The 23,950-nt window shown below is 45.8% G+C and overlaps 1 protein-coding gene across 1 annotated transcript in view; it reads right to left on the reverse strand.

Annotated features, from left to right (window-relative positions):
- The window catches only part of LOC106597444 (threonylcarbamoyladenosine tRNA methylthiotransferase-like), a 797,175-nt gene that overhangs the window by 317,171 nt on the left and 456,054 nt on the right, over window positions 1-23,950 (reverse strand). Inside the window, 2 exon segments of the mRNA XM_045696608.1 lie at window positions 4,842-4,915; window positions 4,917-4,988. Of these exon segments, the coding sequence (XP_045552564.1) occupies window positions 4,842-4,915; window positions 4,917-4,988 (146 nt within the window).

A 23,950-nucleotide genomic window follows, 5' to 3' on the forward strand; every position in this document is an offset into this window, starting at 1 on the left:
GGGGTAATGTATGGAGAGGTGTCAGACTGGGGAGAGTGATCCTAGCAGCCTGTGGCCTCCTATCAAGGCCAGTAGACAGCTCATTTCACCCCCAGCGGCAGGGAGAGAGAGACAGGGTGTGTGTGTGTGTCAGGTCCTATTAGCCCTGGCTGGATGGATTCAGGCAGACAGACATCTCCAGGCTGCAGCTCGAAGCAACAGACGGGCGGAGGGGAGGGGCTAGAGTTAATGAACCTGGACACCCGGTGGAAGGAGAGGGGAGAGGAGTGACACACGTGGGACACGGGGGAGGGGGGGGGAGGAATAAGAGTGAGAGAGGGAGGGAGATGGAAAGAGAAGGGGAAATGGAGCGAGAGAGAGAGAGCAGAGAGGGAGAGACCAACAATTCCTGGTGTCATAACCTACTCTCCAGCCAGGACAATGATACAGGGGAAGGGTCAAGGGTCAGGAGAGGCATGGAGACATGTGTCAGAGGGCAGGGAAACCAGGGAAGGAGTGTGGAGTACGGAGCCGGCCTGTGAGAGACCAGGGAAGATGTGATGCGGAGCCTGGCCTGTGAGAGAAACCAGGGAAGGAGTGTGGAGATTCAGGAATCGCCTGGCCTGTGAGAGAAACCAGGGAAGGAGTGTGGAGTACGGAGCCTGGCCTGTGAGAGAAACCAGGGAAGGAGGTGAGTACGGAGCCTGGCCTGTGAGAGAAACCAGGAAGGAGTGTGGAGTACGGAGCCTGGCCTGAGAGAAACCAGGGAAGGAGTGTGGAGTACGGAGCCTGGCCTGTGAGAGAAACCAGGGAAGGAGTGTGGAGTACGGAGCCTGGCCTGTGAGAGAAACCAGGGAAGGAGTGTGGAGTACGGAGCTTGGCCTGTGAGCCCTGAGAGACACCCAGGCTATCGCCTTGATCACACAGTATAATACCATCTACATGTCTGTCACCCAGGCTATACGCCTTGATCACACAGTATAAACTGGGTGGTTGGAGCCCTGAATGCTGATTGAGCTGACAGCCGTGGTATATCGGACCATACACCACTGGTATGACAAAACATTCATTTTCACTGCTCTAATTATGTTGGTAACCAGTTTATAACACAGCAACAAGAACAGGACACACTAGGGGAGAGACGGTGTGAGGACACACTAGGGAGAGAGGATGGTGTGAGGACACACTAGGAGAGAGGACGGTGTGAGGACACACTAGGGGAGAGGACGGTGTGAGGACACACTAGGGGGAGAGGATGGTGTGAGGACACACTAGGGGAGAGGACGGTGTGAGGCCACACTAGGGGAGAGGACGGTGTGAGGACACACTAGGGGAGAGGACGGTGTGAGGACACACTAGGGGAGAGGACGGTGTGAGGACACACTAGGGGAGAGGACGGTGTGAGGACACACTAGGGGAGAGGCGGTGTGAGGACACACTAGGGGGAGAGGACGGTGCGAGGACACACTAGGGGAGAGGACGGTGTGAGGACACACTAGGGGAGAGGACGGTGTGAGGACACACTAGGGGAGAGGACGGTGTGAGGACACACTAGGGAGAGGACGGTGTGAGGACACACTAGGGGAGAGGACGGTGTGAGGACACACTAGGGGAGAGGACGGTGTGAGGACACACTAGGGGAGAGGACGTGTGAGGACACACTAGGGGAGAGGACGGTGTGAGGACACACTAGGAGAGAGGACGGTGTGAGGACACACTAGGAGAGAGGACGGTGTGAGGACACACTAGGGAGAGAGGACGGTGTGAGGACACACTAGGGGAGAGGACGGTGTGAGGACACACTAGGGGAGAGGACGGTGTGAGGACACACTAGGGGAGAGGACGGTGTGAGGACACACTAGGGGGGAGAGGACGGTGTGAGGACACACTAGGGGAGAGACGGTGTGAGGACACACTAGGGGAGAGGACGGTGTGAGGACACACTAGGGGAGAGGACGGTGTGAGGACACACTAGGGGAGAGGACGGGTGTGAGGACACACTAGGGGAGAGGATGGTGTGAGGCCACACTAGGGGAGAGGACGGTGTGAGGACACACTAGGGGAGAGGACGGTGTGAGGACACACTAGGGGGAGAGGACGGTGTGAGGCCACACTAGGGGAGAGGACGGTGTGAGGACACACTAGGGGAGAGGACGGTGTGAGGACACACTAGGGAGAGAGGACGGTGTGAGGACACACTAGGGGAGAGGACCGGTGTGAGGACACACTAGGGGAGAGGACGGTGTGAGGACACACTAGGGGAGAGGACGGTGTGAGGACACACTAGGGGAGAGGACGGTGTGAGGACACACTAGGGGAGAGGACGGTGTGAGGACACACTAGGAGAGAGGACGGTGTGAGGACACACTAGGGGAGAGGACGGTGTGAGGACACACTAGGGGAGAGGACGGTGTGAGGACACACTAGGGGAGAGGACGGTGTGAGGACACACTAGGGGAGAGGACGGTGTGAGGACACACTAGGGGAGGGACGTGAGGACACACTAGGGAGAGGACGGTGTGAGGACACACTAGGGGAGAGGACGGTGTGAGGCCACACTAGGAAGAGGACGGTGTGAGGACACACTAGGGGAGAGGACGGTGTGAGGACACACTAGGGAGAGAGGACGGTGTGAGGACACACTAGGAGAGAGGACGGTGTGAGGACACCTAGGGGAGAGGACGGTGTGAGGACACACTAGGGGAGAGAGGACGGTGTGAGGACACACTAGGGGAGAGGACGGTGTGAGGACACACTAGGGGAGAGGACGGTGTGAGGACACACTAGGGGAGAGGACGGTGTGAGGACACACTAGGGGAGAGGACGGTGTGAGGACACACTAGGGGAGAGGACGGTGTGAGGACACACTAGGGGAGAGGACGGTGTGAGGACACACTAGGGGAGAGGACGGTGTGAGGACACACTAGGGGAGAGGACGGTGTGAGGACACACTAGGGGAGAGGACGGTGTGAGGACACACTAGGGAGAGAGGACGGTGTGAGGCCACACTAGGGGAGAGGACGGTGTGAGGACACACTAGGGGAGAGGACGGTGTGAGGACACACTAGGGGAGAGGACGGTGTGAGGCCACACTAGGGGAGAGGACGGTGTGAGGACACACTAGGGGAGAGGACGGTGTGAGGACACACTAGGGGGAGAGGACGGTGTGAGGACACACTAGGGGAGAGAGACGGTGTGAGGACACACTAGGAGAGAGGACGGTGTAGGACACACTAGGGGAGAGGACGGTGTGAGGACACACTAGGGGGGAGAGGACGGTGTGAGGACACACTAGGGGAGAGGACGGTGTGAGGACACACTAGGGGAGAGGACGGTGTGAGGACACACTAGGGGAGAGGGACGGTGTGAGGACACACTAGGGGAGAGGACGGTGTGAGGCCACACTAGGGGAGAGGACGGTGTGAGGACACACTAGGGGAGAGGACGGTGTGAGGACACACTAGGGGAGAGGACGGTGTGAGGACACACTAGGGGAGAGGACGGTGTGAGGCCACACTAGGGGAGAGGACGGTGTGAGGACACACTAGGAGAGGACGGTGTGAGGACACACTAGGGGAGAGGACGGTGTGAGTCCACACTAGGGGAGAGGACGGTGTGAGGACACACTAGGGAGAGGACGGTGTGAGGACACACTAGGGGAGAGGACGGTGTGAGGACACACTAGGGGAGAGGACGGTGTGAGGACACTTTCAAACATGTCAATGATATAACAACACAGCAGATCCTAGCTGGCTGACTGGCTGGCTGACTGGCTGACTGACTGGCTGACTGGCTGGCTGGCTGGCTGACTTAACTAAACACACAGACCCAGGCAGGACACACTAAGGGGAGAGGATGGCATGAGGTGAAGACTGGCTGACATGCACCAGAGAGGAGAGAGAGAGGGGGGGGTAGAGAGGAGGTAGAAAGGAGAGAGAGGGGGTAGAGAGGAGAGAGGAGGTAGATAGGAGGGAGAGGGGGTAGAGAGGGGTAAAAGAGAGAGAGGCCAGAAAGAGGAGAGAGGGGGGCAGAGAGGAGAGAGAGGGGGTAGAGAGGAGGGGGGTAGAGGGAAGGAGAGAGTGGGGGTAGAGAGGAGGAGAGAGGTAGAAAGGAGAGAGAGGGGTGAAAGGAGAGAGAGGAGGTAGAAAGGAGAGAGAGATAGAGAGGAGAGAGAGGGGTAGAGAGGAGGAGAGGGGGTGAGAGGAGAGAGGAGGTAAGGGAAGGAGAGAGGGTAGAAGGAGAGAGAGGAGGTAGAAAGGAGAGAGAGGGGGTATGAAAGGAGAGAGAGGTGGGAGAGAGGGAGGGAGAGAGAGGGGGTAGAGGGAGAGAGGAGGTAGAAAGGAGAGAGAGGAGGTAGAAAAGGAGAGAGAGGGGGTAGAGGGAGAGAGAGGAGGTAGAGAGGAGAGAGAGGAAGAGGCCCCAGCCCACACTCACCTAAACCTTCAAACACTTTTTCACTCTCCCTCCACTTCTCAGAGAGAGAGGAGAGGGAGGAGAGAGAGAGAGCAAGAGCGAGAGGAGAGAGAGGAGAGAGAGCGAGAGAGAGCGAGAGAGGAGCGAGAGAGAGAGAGAGAGAGAGAGAGAGAGAGAGGTTGAGGAGCGAGAGAGAGAGATTGAGGAGAGAGAGAGAGAGAGAGAGAGTAGGAGAGAGAGAGAGAGAGAGAGAGAGAGAGAGAGAGAGAGAGAGAGAGAGAGAGAGAGAGAGATAGAGAGACAGATTGAGGAGAGGAGGAGAAATCAGTCCTGAACGCTACTAGTCAACAGAGCCTTGCTAAGCCCCCTGGTCTTTAGTGATATATTTCGTACCTTTCTACCTTCTTCCCTGATCCCTCCGTCTTTCCACAAGCGGGAGAGAGACTTACTTGTCTTTTAGGAAGTCAGCAACGCGCCTGAAGTCGTCAGCGCAGTACTCCCTCTTCATATCCATCAGGACGCCTGTCGGAGGCAGACTGCACCGGGACATGGAGGAAGGCATACACACGAGGATGGTTCAGGATCTTAGACATTTCCTGTTAGGAGATAAGATAAGGTAGAGATGGATAGATTAGAGAGAGAGAGATTACACAGACCCACAAATCACTTGAAAACAAGCCCAATTTTGAATAAACTCCCATATCTACTGGGTGAAATACCACAGTGTGACATCACAGCAGCAAGATGTGTGACCGCAAGAAAATTGCAACCAGTGAAGAACAAACACCATTGTAAATACAACCCATATTTATGTTTATTTATTTTCCCTTTTGTACTTTAAATATTTGCACATCATTACAACACTATATATAGACATAATATGACAATTGAAATGTCTTTTGGAACTTCTGTGAGTGTAATATTTACTGTTCATTTTATTTATTTCACTTTTGTTCATTATCTACTTCACTTGGTTTGGCAACGTGTAACATATGTTTCCCCATGACAATAAAACCCCTGAATTGAACTGAGACAGAGAGAGGAGAGAGAGATATATATATATATATATATATATAGAGAGAGAGAGAGAAATAGAGACAGAGAGAAATATAGAGAGATATAGAGACAGAGATAAAGAGACAGAGAGATAGAGACAGAGATAAATAGAGAAGAGAGAAATATATATATATAGAGAGAGATATAGAGACAGGTAAAAAAAACAGATAAAGAGAGAGATAGAGACAGAGATAAATATATATAAGATAGGATAAAGAGAGATAGAGACAGAGATAAATAGAGAGAGAGATAGAGACAGAGATAAAGAGAGAGATACATGGAAGAAGGCACTAGACAGAGTGTTGTTCAGAATCTCAGCCATTTCCTGTTGGAACCGATGTAAACAGGATGAAAGTGTGAGGAGTGATGAAGAAGAGATCCTTCAGACAGCTGATCCTCTCATTTAGAGCAGTCAGAGAACCCCGTATGACATATTATACACCCTCACATAGGGATGCTGCCATGTGCCCCACACACACACACACACACACACACACACACACACACACACACACACACACACACACACACACACACACACACACACACACACACACACACACACACACACACACACACACACACACACACACACACAGGATTCTCATCAGCATATGTGATATGACTCTCCTGTCCTGTTAAATCCCCCAGGTGTATTTCCCTGTATAAAGGGTATTGTATTGTACAGTACGGTCACAGGGTTTACAGGGAATCATTCCCTAACACAGGACTCTCCCTTTCCTCATCAACACTTTCCAGTTGGATTATTCGTATGTATGCAGGGTATACATCGTCAATGAAATGCTTACTCGAGAAAGACCTGCAAGTAAGCATTTCATTGGACGATGTATACCTAAACAAGCCCCTTCACCACAGGACAGAGCAGAGCTCCCTAAACAAGCCCCTTCACCACAGGACAGAGCAGAGCTCCCTAAACAAGCCCCTTCACCACAGGACAGAGCAGAGCTCCCTAAACAAGCCCTTCACCACAGGACACAGGAGAGCCCCAAAACAAGCCCCTTCACCACAGGACAGAAGCTGAGCCCCTAAACAAGCCCCTCTTCACTCAGCACAGGACAGAGCAGAGCCCCTAAACAAGCCCCCTCACCACAGGTCAGAGCAGAGCTCCCCCTAAACAAGCCCCTTCACCTCACAGAGGACAGAGCAGAGCTCCCTAAACAGTTTTCTCCTTCACCACAGGACAGAGCAGAGCTCATAAACAAGCCCCTTCATCACACAGGACAGAGCAGAGCTCCCTAAACAAGCCCCTTCACCACAGGTCAGAGCTCCCTAAACAAGCCCTTCACTACAGGACAGAGCAGAGCCCCTTAAACAGCCCCTTCACCACAGGACAGAGCAGAGCTCCCTAAACAAGCCTTCACTACAGGACAGAGCAGAGCTTCCCCAAACAAGCCCTTTCACCATACAGGACAGAGCAGGAGTTCCCTAAACAAGCCCCTTCACCACAGGATGAGCAGAGCTCCCTAAACAAGCCCCCTCACCACAGGTCAGAGTTCCTCAAAATGCTTCCCTTCACTACAGGACAGAGCAGAGCTCCCTAAACAACCCCCTTCACCACAGGACAGAGCAGAGCTCCCTAAACAAGCCCCTTCACCACAGGACAGAGCAGAGCTCCCTAAACAAGCCCCTTCACCACAGGACAGAGCAGAGCTCCCTAAACAAGCCCCTTCACCACAGGACAGAGCAGAGTATTCCCTAAACAAGCCCCTTCACCACAGGACAGAGCAGAGCTCCCTAAACAAGCCCCTTCACCACAGTCAGCTGCCTTCCCCACGGCAACAATAGAGGAGCAGACCTAGTCTCCTATAGGACGACTAACAGCGGGTCAGAGGTCAAATCTAGCTGAACAGCCAATTAAAGCCATTAATGAGGTGACAGAGTGGGCCCTGGCTTGAGTGACTTCAGGACACAAGAAGTAGAAAACAAAGCAAAAACAGCAGAGCAACAGGAAACAGAACCCTGTAGAGATGTGGTTTAACATCACACAGCTGTTAAGAGGTTGGTACATCTGGTCTGGATTCCCCTCTCTCTCCTATCCCCAGCTACATTACAGAATAAGAGATGTATTATTATATTACAGAATAACAGACAGGGAGATGTGTTATTATATTACAGAATAACAGACAGGGAGATGGTTATTATATTACAGAATAACAGACAGGGAGATGTGTTATTATATTACAGAATAACAGTCAGGGAGATGTGTTATTATATTACAGCAGTCAGGGAGATGTGTTATTATATTACAGAATAACAGAAGTCAGGGAGATGTGTTATTATATTACAGAATAACAGACAGGGAGATGTGTTATTATATTACAGATCAGAGAGATGTGTATTATATTACAGAATAACAGACAGGGAGATGTGTTATTATATTACAGAATAACAGACAGGGAGATGTGTTATTATATTACAGAATAACAGACAGGGATGTGTTATTATATTACAGAATAACAGCCAGGGAGATGTGTTATTATATTACAGAATAACAGACAGGAGATGTGTTATTATATTACAGAATAACAGACAGGGAGATGTGTTATTATATTACAGAATAACAGACAGGGAGATGTGTTATTATATTACAGAATAACAGCCAGGGAGATGTGTTATTATATTGCAGAATAACATCCAGGGAGATGTGTTATTAAGTATTACAGAATAACAGACAGGAGATGTGTTATTATATTACGAATAACAGAAACAGGAGATGTGTTATTATATTACAGACAGACAGGGAGATGTGTTATTATATTACAGAATAACAGTCAGGAGATGTGTTATTATATTACAGAATAACAGACAGGGAGATGTGTTATTATATTACAGAATAACAGACAGGGAGATGTGTTATTATATTACAGAATAACAGTCAGGGAGATGTGTTATTATATTACAGAATACGTCAGGAGATGTGTTATTATATTACAGAATAACAGTCAGGGAGATGTGTTATTATATTACAGAATAACAGTCAGGAAGATGTGTTATTATATTACAGAATAACAGACAGGGAGATGTGTTATTATATTACAGAATAACAGACAGGGAGATGTGTTATTATATTACAGAATAACAGACAGGGAGATGTGTGTATTATATTACAGAATAACAGACAGGGAGATGTGTTATTATATTACAGAATAACAGACAGGGAGATGTGTTATTATATTACAGAATAACAGACAGGGAGATGTGTTATTATATTACAGAATAACAGACAGGGAGATGTGTTATTATATGTACAGAATAACAGACAGGGAGATGTGTTATTATATTACAGTTACAGACAGGGAGATGCGTTATTATATTACAGAATAACATACAGGGAGATGTGTTATTATATTACAGAATAACAGACAGGAGATGTGTTATTATATTACAGAATAACAGACAGGGAGATGTGTTATTATATTACAGAATAACAGCCAGGGAGATGTGTTATTATATTGCCAGAATAACAGTCAGGGAGATGTGCTATTATATTACAGAATTAACAGACAGGGAGATGTGTTATTATATTACAGAATAACAGCCAGGAGATGTGTTATTACATACAGAATAAGGGAGAGATGTGCTTATTATATTACAGAATAACAGATAGGGAGATGTGTTATTATATTACAGAATAACAGACAGGGAGATGTGTTATTATATTACAGAATAACAGACAGGGAGATGTGTTATTATATTACAGAATAACAGCCAGGGAGATGTGTTATTATATTACAGAATAACAGTCAGGGGAGATGTGTTATTATATTACAGAATAACAGACAGGGAGATGTGTTATTATATTACAGAATAACAGACAGGGAGATGTGTTATTATATTACAGAATAACAGTCAGGGAGATGTGTTACTTATATTACAGAATAACAGACGAGGGAGATGTGTTATTATATTACAGAATAACAGAGGGAGATGTGTTATTATATTACAGAATAACAGACAGGGAGATGTGTTATTATATTACAGAATAACAGACAGGGAGATGTGTTATTATATTACAGAATAACAGACAGGAGATGTGTTATTATATTACAGAATAACAGACAGGGAGATGTGTTATTATATTACAGAATAACAGACAGGGAGATGTGTTATTTATATTACAGAATAACAGACAGGGAGATGTGTTATTATATTACAGAATAACAGACAGGGAGATGTGTTATTATATTACAGAATAACAGCCAGGAGATGTTATTATATTACAGAATAACAGTCAGGGAGATGTGTTATTATATTACAGAATAACAGTCAGGGAGATGTGTTATTATATTACAGAATAACAGACAGGGAGATGTGTTATTATATTACAGAATAACAGACAGGGAGATGTGTTATTATATTACAGAATAACAGTCAGGGAGATGTGTTATTGTATTACAGAATAACAGCAGGGAGATGTGTTATTATATTACAGAATAACAGTCAGGGAGATGTGTTATTATATTACAGAATAACAGTCAGGGAGATGTGTTATTATATTACAGAATAACAGTCAGGAGATGTGTTATTATATTACAGAATAACAATCAGGGAGATGTGTTATTATATTACAGAATAACAGTCAGGGAGATGTGTTATTATATTACAGAATAACATACAGGGGAGATGTGTTATTATATTACAGAACAGACAGGGAGATGTGTTATTATATTACAGAATAACAGACAGGGGAGATGTGTTATTATATTACAGAATAACAGACAGGGAGATGTGTTATTATTACAGCCAGGGAGATGTGTTATTATATTACAGAATAACAGACAGGGAGATGTGTTATTATATTACAGAATAACAGTCAGGGAGATGTGTTATTATATTACAGAATAACAGACAGGGAGATGTGTTATTATATTACAGAATAACAGTCAGGGAGATGTGTTATTATATTACAGAATAACAGACAGGGAGATGTGTTATTATATTACAGAATAACAGACAGGGAGATGTGTTATTATATTGCAGAATAACAGAATCAGGGAGATGTGTTATTATATTACAGAATAACAGTCAGGGAGATGTGTTATTATATTGCAGAATAACAGTCAGGGAGATGTGTTATTATATTACAGAATAACAGACAGGGAGATGTGTTATTATATTACAGAATAACAGACAGGGAGATGTGTTATTATATTACAGATAACAGCCAGGGAGATGTGTTATTATATTACAGAATAACAGACAGGAGATGTGTTATTATATTACAGAATAACAAGACAGGGAGATGTGTTTATTATATTACAGAATAACAGACAGGGAGATGTGTTATTATATTACAGAATAACAGACAGGGAGATGTGTTATTATATTACAGAATAACAGACAGGGAGATGTGTTATTATATTACAGAATAACAGACAGGGAGATGTGTTATTATATTACAGAATAACAGACAGAGAGATGTGTTATTATATTACAGAATAACATCACAGGGAGATGTGTTATTATATTACAGAATAACAGACAGGGAGATGTGTTATTATATTACAGAATAACAGACAGGAGATGTAGTTATTATATTAACAGCCAGGGAGATGTGTTATTATATTACAGTCAGGGAGATGTGTTATTATATTACAGAATAACAGTCAGGGAGATGTGTTATTATATTTTACAGAATAACATCCAGGAGATGTGTTATTATAATACAGAATAACAGACAGGGAGATGTGTTATTATATTACAGAATAACAGACAGGGAGATGTTTATTATATTACAGAAAAACAGACAGGGAGATGTGTTATTATATTACAGAATAACAGACAGGGAGATGTGTTATTATATTACAGAATAACAGTCAGGGAGATGTGTTATTATATTACAGAATAACAGTCAGGAGAGATGTGTTATTATATTACAGAATAACAGCCAGGGAGATGTGTTATTATATTACAGAATAACATCCAGGGAGATGTGTTATTATATTACAGAATAACAGTCAGGGAGATGTGTTATTATATTACAGAATAACAGTCAGGGAGATGTGTTATTATATTACAGAATAACAGTCAGGGAGATGTGTTATTATATTACAGAATAACAGTCAGGGAGATGTGTTATTATATTACAGAATAACAGACAGGGAGATGTGTTATTATATTACAGAATAACAGACAGGGAGATGTGTTATTATATTACAGAATAACAGACAGGGAGATGTGTTATTATATTACAGAATAACAGACAGGAGATGTGTTATTATATTACAGAATAACAGTCAGGGAGATGTGTTATTATATTACAGAATAACAGACAGGGAGATGTGTTATTATATTACAGAATAACATCCAGGGAGATGTGTTATTATATTACAGAATAACATCCAGGGAGATGTGTTATTATATTACAGAATAACAGTCAGGGAGATGTGTTATTATATTACAGAATAACAGTCAACCTGCTATAAGGAAGGAGACATTACCAGGACTACTACAGATGTCTAGACTACAGACAGAGCTGTATAATCACACCTATTATCATCATATCATTGCCGAGGAGGAGGATGAGGAGGAGGAAGAAACAAACGATTGATGAAATGATTTCTTCAAATGAAGATGTTGGTTGATTGCGATCCTGGTCCGTCTTCACAATTAAAAGCTATTGTGCCGTGCAGCCCCCCCCCATAGCCTAGATCGTCTTCTCACTTGTGCCTCGCCACATGGGGTAACCAGTAGAGGGATCTAAATTAAAATCATTAATTAGATCGAAGAATACCAGCTGATTAATAAGGGAGATGAACCAGGAACCTACTTGCACTGGGACATGCAAAGTATCCCAAACGAATTAGTGTGTGTGTGTGTGTGTGTCTACACACATATGTGCATGTCACACCAGAAAGAGGTGGATTGTGGGTAGTGAGAGGGGTAGCGCTGAATGGAAGGCGTGAGAGAAGTGAGAGACTGTCTGGTGTCTCCATGTCATTTCACACAGCCGATGTGAACTTACCGTATCACCGAACACACTCCTGTCATGTCTCCTGGCAACCTGTCTGTACCTAGGGCCTCAGCCATGTAACACACACACACACACACACACACACACACACACACACACACACACACACACACACACACACACACACACACACACACACACACACACACACACACACACACACACACACACACACACACACACAGCCTCTCGCTCGCTCAGCAGACTGAATAGCTTAACAGAGTGTTTGTGAGCTGACGTTGCATCAACAACAACCAAAGGTGTTTATTCCCACACCCAGCAGAGAAGACCTGTTGTTGTTGACAGACCCCTCTCCCTCTACCACTTGTTGTTGTTGACAGACCCCTCTCCCTCTACCACCTGTTGTTGTTGACAGACCCCTCTCCCTCTACCACCTGTTGTTGTTGACAGACCCCTCTCCCCTCTACCACCTGTTGTTGTTGACAGACCCCTCTCCCTCTACCACCTGTTGTTGTTGACAGACCCCTCTCCCTCTACCACCTGTTGTTGTTGACAGACCCCTCTCCCTCTACCACCTGTTGTTGTTGACAGATCCCTCTCCCTCTACCACCTGTTGTTGTTGACAGACCCCTCTCCCTCTACCACCTGTTGTTGTTGACAGACCCCTCTCCCTCTACCACCTGTTGTTGTTGACAGACCCCTCTCCCTCTACCACCTGTTGTTAGTTGACAGACCCCTCTCCCTCTACCACCTGTTGTTGTTGACAGACCCCTCTCCCTCTACCACCTGTTGTTGTTGACAGACCCCTCTCCCTCTACCACCTGTTGTTGTTGACAGACCCCTCTCCCTCTACCACCTGTTGTTGTTGACAGACCCCTCTCCCTCTACCACCTGTTGTTGTTGACAGACCCCTCTCCCTCTACCACCTGTTGTTGTTGACAGAGAGAGAGGATGGATCATGGATCAGCAACGTAGCGAGCGTGAGGCTAAACGTAGCGGCGTGAGGCTAAACGATCCATGGTGTACAGTATGTATGAGGTCATCACCATGTATCCATGGTGTATCAGTATGTTGAGGTCATCACCATGTATCCATGGTGTATCAGTATGTATGAGGTCATCACCATGTATCCATGGTGTATCAGTATGTATGAGGTCATCACCATGTATCCATGGTGTATCAGTATGTATGAGGTCATCACCTGTACCATGGTGTATCAGTATGTATGAGGGTCATCACCATGTACCATGGTGTATCAGTATGTATGAGGTCATCACCATGTACCATGGTGTATCAGTATGTATGAGGTCATCACCATGTATCCATGCTGTATCAGTATGTATGAGGTCATCACCATGTATCCATGCTGTATCAGTATGTATGAGGTCATCACCATGTAGCCATGGTGTATCAGTATGTATGAGGTCATCACCATGTGTCCATGGTGTATCAGTATGTATGAGGTCATCACCATGCGTCCATGGTGTATCAGTATGTATGAGGTCATCACCATGTATCCATGGTGTATCAGTATGTATGAGGTCATCACCATGCATCCATGGTGTATCAGTATGTATGAGGTCATCACCATGCATCCATGGTGTATCAGTATGTATGAGGACATCACTATGTGTCATTAAACCAGACACCCTCATATATCATCCTAACCACTTGCACCCTCCAAAAACCTTGCCTCCGTATCAGTCCCATACTGACTGTTCGATCCCACTGTATCTCATAGGTCCTGTTTACAGTCCCCGGCTGACTGTTAATGATCTCTCCAGTCTCTACCTTAGTGCTCCATGGTGTTTATCTCTAAGTCCCTCTACCTCTTGTCCTCACTCCTGTTTACAGGTCCCAGACTGGCTGTTCCAATCTCTACAGTCCATCTTTGAGTTTACAGTCCCACTACTATTCTTATCACAGCTCTACCTCTATAGGTCTGTTTACTCCCAGACCACTGTTCTGTCTCCCTACCTCTATAGGTCCTGTTTACAGTCCCAGACTGGCTGTTCTGATCTCTACAGTCTCTACCTCTATAGGTCCTGTTTACAGTCCCAGACTGGCTGTTCTGATCTCTACAGTCTCTACCTCTATAGGTCCTGTTTACAGTCCCAGACTGGCTGTTCTGATCTCCCCAGTCTCTACCTCTATAGGTCCTGTTTACAGTCCCAGACTGACTGTTCTGATCTCCCCAGTCTCTACCTCTATAGGTCCTGTTTACAGTCCCAGACTGGCTGTTCTGATCTCTACAGTCTCTACCTCTATAGGTCCTGTTTACAGTCCCAGACTGGCTGTTCTGATCTCTACAGTCTCTACCTCTATAGGTCCTGTTTACAGTCCCAGACTGACTGTTCTGATCTCTACAGTCTCTACCTCTATAGGTCCTGTTTACAGTCCCAGACTGGCTGTTCTGATCTCTACAGCCTCTATCTTCTATCTCACCTGTCTACTTTAGAACTGTTGGCTGAAGATTCCCTTTTCCATTCAAACATCACGATAGAGGCTCTTTTCATGGCTGGCACAGTGGGTGTGTTTTTCATGGACTAGCGAGCCAACACATCAACACCATCCAAAGAAAACAGCAATTATCCAAAATAACACAGATTCACTGGTCCACTGGGACACAGAGAAATCCACTGCAGCCCTTTATTCCACATTCAGCTGAAGCCGTGTTACGACTCACAATTAAACACATTTTTCCTATTTTGAAATGTTTTAGTTTATGTATCACGGTATTATAATACGGCAACAACTGTCTGGTTATATGAGCATATTAGGAATATATTACAGCTTGTAAATGTCATTATATATCTCCTGCATCTGGTTGCTATCAGACCAATAGGGCTCAACCATTTCATCATTCCATTCCACAGTGCTGTGCAGATCTAAGCTGATCAGTGATATAGATGAAAGGAGTGTATTTCCATTGAGAGGCAGGCTGGCCAGCTGACAGGCTGCTAGATGTAGTATTATAATGGTATATTATTGTCTGGCGATGTAGTATTATAATGTAATATTATTGTCTTGGGTTGCAGTATTGTAATGGTATATTATTGTCAGGCTGGGTAGATGTAGTATTATAATGTAATATTATTGTCTGGCTGGTAGATGTAGTATTATAATGTAATATTATTGTCTGGCTGGGTAAATGCAGTATTATAATGGTATATTATTGTCTGGCTGGGTAGATGTAGTATTATAATGTAATATTATTGTCTGGCTGGGTAGATGTAGTATTATAATGGTATATTATTGTCTGGCTGGGTAGATACAGTATTATAATGGTATATTATTGTCTGGCTGGGTAGATGTAGTATTATAATGTAATATTATTGTCTGGCTGGGTAGATGTAGTATTATAATGGTATATTATTGGCTGGGTAGATGCAGTATTATAATGTAATATTATTGGCTGGGTAGATGCAGTATTATAATGGTATATTATTGTCTGGCTGGTAGATGTAGTATTATAATGTTATATTATTGTCTGGCTGGCTCGGTAGATGTATTATTATAATGTTATATTATTGTCTGGCTGGTAGATGTAGTATTATAATGTAATATTATTGTCTGGCTGGCTGGTAGATGCAGTATTATAATGTTATATTATTGTCTGGCTGGGTAGATGCAGTATTATAATGTAATATTATTGTCTGGCTGGGTAGATGTAGTAATATAATGTCATATTATTGTCTGGCTGGGTAGATGCAGTATTATAATGTTATATTATTGTCTGGCTGGTAGATGCAGTATTATAATGTTATATTATTGTCTGGCTGGTAGATGCAGTATTATAATGTTATATTATTGTCTGGCTGGTAGATGCAGTATTATAATGGTATATTATTGTCTGGCTGGGTAGATGCAGTATTATAATGGTATATTATTGTCTGGCTGGTAGATGCAGTACTGTACTAGTGGTAGTATTATAATGTTATAAGATTGATTTAGATGTGCATTAAGTACTGTACTGTACCAGTATTAAACTAATGTTATCAGTGGACTGAGTCAGAAGCCCAGTTCTGACCCTGTATTGATGTAAAGTCATGTGATCCGTCTGCATTGTCAGGTCTTCCATCTGAATGACTGTATGAACCTCTTTCACCTCCTAGTAACTCACCTTCTGAATAGTTATTTCAACACCAATATTCATCTGAACATATAAAAGGAAGCTTCAACACAGCTTTTTGTTCACATTTGTGAAAATTTGATTTTGACAATTAGCTGTTTTTGATGTGGATTAAGATAGGAAGGGTTTGATCAATGTGACTGAAGAAAAAAACATTTTAACTGCTCGTCTTTCAGTACGTATTTTGTCTATTTGATCCTCAAAAAATGTTGCAATTGACATATTTTAGTCAACACAGTTGATATAATTGTGACGATAGTCTCTTAGGTGTTTAATAATTCTGTCACTTTTCTATTCTGGCTCCATTTTGAACAGTCTTTAACCTGTTAGGGCTAGGGGGCAGTATTACCCGGCCGAAAAAAAAAGCACCCGATTTAATCTGGTTACTACTCCTGCCCAGTAACTAGAGGCCTGAACTAAATGATGGCTGCTGTGGCATGAATGAGTGGGTAGGTCTGAACTAAATGAATCTCCTGCTCCCATTTCTAGGTCCCCTGTCACTCAACCACCATGCCATCGTCAAGGTAACCCCTATGACACAACCACACCACCCTGTCTATTAGCGCCCGATTGGTTGATTGGAATCAGGGGAGGGAGTTGACTAATTGTCTGGTTCTAATGAGATCAGAGATCGGATTCACACCACTCTACACACACATTAACATAGCAATTCACACACACACACACACACACACACACACACACACACACACACACACACACACACACACACACACACACACACACACACACACACACACACACATAAACCCCTTACAGTCACAGAACACATGACTACATTTCACCATTGTTCTCTTGTCCCACAACCTCAACCCACCAAGCAATGCCTTCTGGGCCCATTAAAGGTGATGTGAAAACCAAGCTGTGTGTGTGTGTGTGTGAGTGAATGAGTATCAGAGAGAGACAGAGAGAGAGAGAGAGAGAGAGAGAGAGACAGAGACACAGTGAGAGAGAGACACAGAGAGACAGAGAGAGACACAGAGAGAGAGAGAGAGAGAGAGAGAGAGAGAGAGAGAGACAGAGAGAGAGACAGAGAGAGAGACAGAGAGAGAGAGAGAGAGAGAGAGAGAGAGAGAGAGAGAGAGAGAGAGAGAGAGAGAGAGAGAGAGAGAGAGAGAGAGAGAAGAGAGACAGAGAGAGAAGAGAGACAGAGAGAGAAGAGAGACAGGGAGAGAGAGAGAGAGTGAGAGAGAGAGAGAGGAGAGAGAGAGAGAGACAGAGAGTGAGAGAGAGACAGAGAGAGAGACAGAGAGAGACAGAGAGAGAGAGACAGTGAGAGAGAGAGAGAGAGAGACAGAGAGAGAGAGAGAGAGAGAGAGAGAGAGAGAGAGAGAGAGAGAGAGAGAGAGAGAGAGAGAGAGAGAGAGAGAGAGAGAGAGAGAGAGAGAGAGAGAGAGAGAGAGAGAGAGAGAGAGAGAGAGAGAGAGAGAGAGAGAGAGTAGAGAGAGAGAGAGAGAGAGAGAGAGAGAGAGAGAGAGAGAGAGAGAGAGAGAGAGAGAGAGAGAGAGAGAGAGAGAGAGACAGACAGACAGACAGACAGACAGACAGTCAAAACAAAACTACATTACTTATTGGGAAACACAAGCACAAAGCAAAATGCAGTGCTATCTGGCCCTAAATCGACAGTACATCGTGACAAACTATTTGACCATGGTTACTGATCAAAACCTTAGAAAATCCTTGACAAAGTACAGGCTCAGTGAGCACAGCCTTGCCATTGAGAAGGGTAGACACAGGAAAACCTGGCTTCCTGTAGAGGAAAGGCTGTGCAACCACTGCACCACAGCAGAACCTGAGACAGAGCTGCATTTCCTGACAAAATGTAAAAAATATTAAACAATTAGAGAGTGTATTTTCCCCAAATCTGAAATCCTTATTCAAGGTTTCAAAGACCTCTCTGATGAGGATAGGCTACCCGTCCTGTTGGGGGAGGACGCAGAGAGCTGTGGGTTGGCAGCGCACTACATTGCTGTCTGCCATAAGATGAGGGACAGTGTCTGACAGACCAATCAACCTGCACATGTCCTCTACTGTATGCTTATTGTTATTGTCAAATGTATGGTTATTTTGACCCTTGGTTATTGTTGTTACTGTTGTCCCGTTGACAATTTTGATTCTCATTTTTATATTGTAAATATCCAAAATAAGCTTTGGCAATATGTACATTGTTACGTCATGCCAATAAAGCAAATTGAATTGAATTGAGAGAGAGAGAGAGGAGGTATAACTGGCTGTAACCCCTAACCCACAGAGAGAGAGGAGGTATAACTGGCTGTAACCCCTAACCCACAGAGAGAGAGAGGAGGTATAACTGGCTGTAACCCCTAACCCACAGAGAGAGAGAGGAGGTATAACTGGCAATAACCCCTAACCCACAGAGAGAGAGAGAGAGAGGAGGTATAACTGGCTGTAACCTAACCCACAGAGAGAGAGGAGGTATAACTGGCTGTAACCTAACCCACAGAGAGAGAGAGGTATAACTGGCTGTAACCCTAACCCACAGAGAGAGAGAGGAGGTATAACTGGCTGTAACCCCTAACCCACAGAGAGAGAGAGAGGAGGTATAACTGGCTGTAACCCCTAACCCACAGAGAGAGAGAGAGAGGAGGTATAACTGGCTGTAACCCCTAACCCACAGAGAGAGAGAGAGAGGAGGTATAACTGGCTGTAACCCCTAACCCACAGAGAGAGAGAGAGAGGAGGTATAACTGGCTGTAACCCCTAACCCACAGAGAGAAAGAGAGGAGGTATAACTGGCTGTAACCCCTAACCCACAGAGAGAGAGAGAGGAGGTATAACTGGCTGTAACCCTAACCCACAGAGAGAGAGAGGAGAGAGAGAGAGAGGAGGTTTAACTGGCTGTAACCCCTAACCCACAGAGAGAGAGAGAGGAGGTATAACTGGCTGTAACCCTAACCCACAGAGAGAGAGAGAGGAGGTATAACTGGCTGTAACCCTAACCCAGAGAGAGAGAGGAGGTATAACTGGCTGTAACCCTAACCCACGAGAGAGAGAGGAGGTATAACTGGCTGTAACCCCTAACCCACAGAGAGAGAGAGAGAGGTATACTGGCGTAACCCCTAACCCACAGAGAGAGAGAGGAGGTATAACTGGCTGTAACCCTAACCCACAGAGAGAGAGAGAGGAGGTATAACTGGCTGTAACCCTAACCCACAGAGAGAGAGAGAGAGGAGGTATAACTGGCTGTAACCCCTAACCCACAGAGAGAGAGAGAGAGGAGGTATAACTGGCTGTAACCCCTAACCCACAGAGAGAGAGAGAGGAGGTATAACTGGCTGTAACCCCTAACCCACAGAGAGAGAGAGGAGGTATAACTGGCTGTAACCCTAACCCACAGAGAGAGAGAGGAGGTATAACTGGCTGTAACCTAACCCACAGAGAGAGAGAGAGAGGTATAACTGGCTGTAACCCCTAACCCACAGAGAGAGAGAGAGGAGGTATAACTGGCTGTAACCCCTAACCCACAGAGAGAGAGAGGAGGTATAACTGGCTGTAACCCCTAACCCACAGAGAGAGAGAGAGGAGGTATAACTGGCTGTAACCCCTAACCCACAGAGAGAGAGAGGAGGATATAACTGGCTGTAACCCTAACCCACAGAGAGAGAGAGAGAGAAGGAGGTATAACTGGCTGTAACCCTAACCCACAGAGAGAGAGGAGGAGGTATAACTGGCTGTAACCCCTAACCCACAGAGAGAGAGAGGAGGTATAACTGGCTGTAACCCCTAACCCACAGAGAGAGAGAGAGAGGAGGTATAACTGGCTGTAACCCCTAACCCACAGAGAGAGAGGGAGGTATAACTGGCTGTAACCCCTAACCCACAGAGAGAGAGAGAGGAGGTATAACTGGCTGTAACCCCTAACCCACAGAGAGAGAGAGAGAGAGAGGAGGTATAACTGGCTGTAACCCCTAACCCACAGAGAGAGAGAGGAGGGTATAACTGGCTGTAACCCCTAACCCACAGAGAGAGAGGAGGTATAACTGGCTGTAACCCTAACCCACAGAGAGAGAGAGGAGGTATAACTGGCTGTAACCCCTAACCCACAGAGAGAGAGAGGAGGTATAACTGGCTGTAACCCCTAACCCACAGAGAGAGAGGAGGTATAACTGGCTGTAACCCCTAACCCACAGAGAGAGAGAGGAGGTATAACTGGCTGTAACCCCTAACCCACAGAGAGAGAGAGGAGGTATAACTGGCTGTAACCCTAACCCACAGAGAGAGAGAGGAGGTATAACTGGCTGTAACCCCTAACCCACAGAGAGAGAGAGGAGGTATAACTGGCTGTAACCCCTAACCCACAGAGAGAGAGAGAGGAGGTATAACTGGCTGTAACCCCTAACCCACAGAGAGAGAGGGAGGTATAACTGGCTGTAACCCCTAACCCACAGAGAGAGAGGAGGTATAACTGGCTGTAACCCCTAACCCACAGAGAGAGAGGAGGTATAACTGGCTGTAACCCCTAACCCACAGAGAGAGAGGAGGTATAACTGGCTGTAACCCCTAACCCACAGAGAGAGAGAGAGGAGGTATAACTGGCTGTAACCCCTAACCCACAGAGAGAGAGAGGAGGTATAACTGGCTGTAACCCCTAACCCACAGAGAGAGAGAGGAGAGTATAACTGGCTGTAACCCCTAACCCACAGAGAGAGAGGGAGGTATAACTGGCTGTAACCCCTAACCCACAGAGAGAGAGAGAGGAGGTATAACTGGCTGTAACCCCTAACCCACAGAGAGAGAGAGGAGGTATAACTGGCTGTAACCCCTAACCCACAGAGAGAGAGAGGAGGTATAACTGGCTGTAACCCCTAACCCACAGAGAGAGAGGAGGTATAACTGGCTGTAACCCCTAACCCACAGAGAGAGAGAGAGGAGGTATAACTGGCTGTAACCCCTAACCCACAGAGAGAGAGAGAAGAGGTATAACTGGCTGTAACCCCTAACCCACAGAGAGAGAGGAGGTATAACTGGCTGTAACCTAACCCACAGAGAGAGAGGAGGTATAACTGGCTGTAACCCCTAACCCACAGAGAGAGGAGGTATAACTGGCTGTAACCCCTAACCCACAGAGAGAGAGAGAGGTATAACTGGCTGTAACCCCTAACCCACAGAGAGAGAGGAGGTATAACTGGCTGTAACCCCTAACCCACAGAGAGAGAGAGAGAGGAGGTATAACTGGCTGCTTTCAGTTTAAAAAGGCAGCTCTGCTCAACAATCACCATTTCCTTCAGATTGAGAGGGGAAACAGGGACAGAAAACTATTGGTACATAAACCTCCATTTTTTCCATTTCATTTTCCTCAGTTACACATTTACAGGATGACATCTGAAACAAACATAAATAAACGCAGCAAAGATGACCACAACCAATCAAAATCATTTAACTCAAAGTGCATCAGGCAGCCATGAGCCAGTACATCATTCACTAACCAATCAAAGGGATTCTTCTTTTTCACATCAATTTATCCTCCTGTCGCCACAACGGTACATTAAGCTGCTAATGGACAAAGACTTCCCAGGAGTATCATTAATATGAAAATGGCCCATTGTGGTGTTTCCTATGAAATTAGCAGCGCTGTGCTCCAAATACAAATTTACACCCGGCCACTCTGGGCTCCCTGGGGCCACGGAGATAATTTACACCCGGCCACTCTGGGCTCCCTGGGGCCGCGGGGAAGATTTACACCCGGCCACTCTGGGCTCCCTGGGGCCGCGGGGATAACTGACTGAACTGTGAATCTTCTCTCATCTCTCCTCTACCAGATTAAAGTGAGGAGGAGAAGAGAGACAAACAAGAGAGGGAGGGGAGAGAAAGAGGAATGAGGAGAGAGGGATAGGGAAAGTGAGAGGAGAGGAGCATGGAGAGCAGTGGGAAGAGAGGGAGAGAGATGGGAGAGAGTGAGAGAGAGATGGGAGAGAGCGAAAGGGATAGAGAGATAGAGAGAGGAGAGGAGCATGGAGAGCAGTGGGAAGAGAGGGAGAGAGGGATAGAGAGAGAGAGGGATAGAGTGAGAGGGAGAGAGAGAGGGGGAGAAAAGAGAAGGGAGGAGAGGGATAGAGAGAGAGAGAGAGGGAGGGATAGAGAGAGAGAGGGGATAGAGAGAGGGGGAGAGGGATAAAGAGAGAGACAAAGAGGGATAGATATATAGAGATAAAGACAGAGAGAGAGAGAGGATAGAGAGAGAGAGGGAGGGATAGAGAGAGAGAGAGAGAGAGAGAGAGAGAGAGAGATAGAGAGAGGAGAAGGAGAGGGATAAAGAGATAGAGACCTCCCATCTACTTCTACACCTACAATATGACCCCCAGACACCAGACCTCCCATCTACTTCTACACCTACAATATGACCCCCAGACACCAGACCTCCCATCTACTTCTACACCTACAATATGACCCCGGACACCAGACCTCCCATCTACTTCTACACCTACAATATGACCCCCAGACACCAGACCTCCCATCTACTTCTACACCTACAATATGACCCCCGGACACCAGACCTCCCATCTACTTCTACACCTACAATATGACCCCCGGACACCAGACCTCCAATCTACTTCTACATCTACAATATGACCCCCAGACACCAGACCTCCCATCTACTTCTACACCTACAATATGACCCCTGACACCAGACCTCCCATCTACTTCTACACCTACAATATGACCCCCAGACACCAGACCTCCCATCTACTTCTACACCTACAATATGACCCCCGGACACCAGACCTCCCATCTACTTCTACACCTACAATATGACCCCAAACACCAGACCTCCCATCTACTTCTACACCTACAATATGACCCCCGGACACCAGACCGCTCCCATCTACTTCTACACCTACAATATGACCCCGGGACACCAGACCTCCCATCTACTTCTACACCTACAATATGACCCCAGACACCAGACCTCCCATCTACTTCTACACCTACAATATGACCCCCAGACACCAGACCTCCCATCTACTTCTACACCTACAATATGGCCCCCAGACACCAGACCTCCCATCTACTTCTACACCTACAATATGACCCCAGACACCAGACCTCCCATCTACTTCTACACCTACAATATGACCCCCAGACACCAGACCTCCCATCTACTTCTACACCTACAATATGACCCCAGACACCAGACCTCCCATCTACTTCTACACCTACAATATGACCCCCAGACACCAGACCTCCCATCTACTTCTACACCTACAATATGACCCCCAGACACCAGACCTCCCATCTACTTCTACACCTACAATATGACCCCCGAGACACCAGACCTCCCATCTACTTCTACACCTACAATATGACCCCCAGACACCAGACCTCCCATCTACTTCTACACCTACAATATGACCCCCAGACACCAGACCTCCCAT

The sequence above is a fragment of the Salmo salar genome, chromosome ssa02, assembly GCF_905237065.1.
Source record: "Salmo salar chromosome ssa02, Ssal_v3.1, whole genome shotgun sequence".
Lineage (NCBI taxonomy): Eukaryota > Metazoa > Chordata > Actinopteri > Salmoniformes > Salmonidae > Salmo > Salmo salar.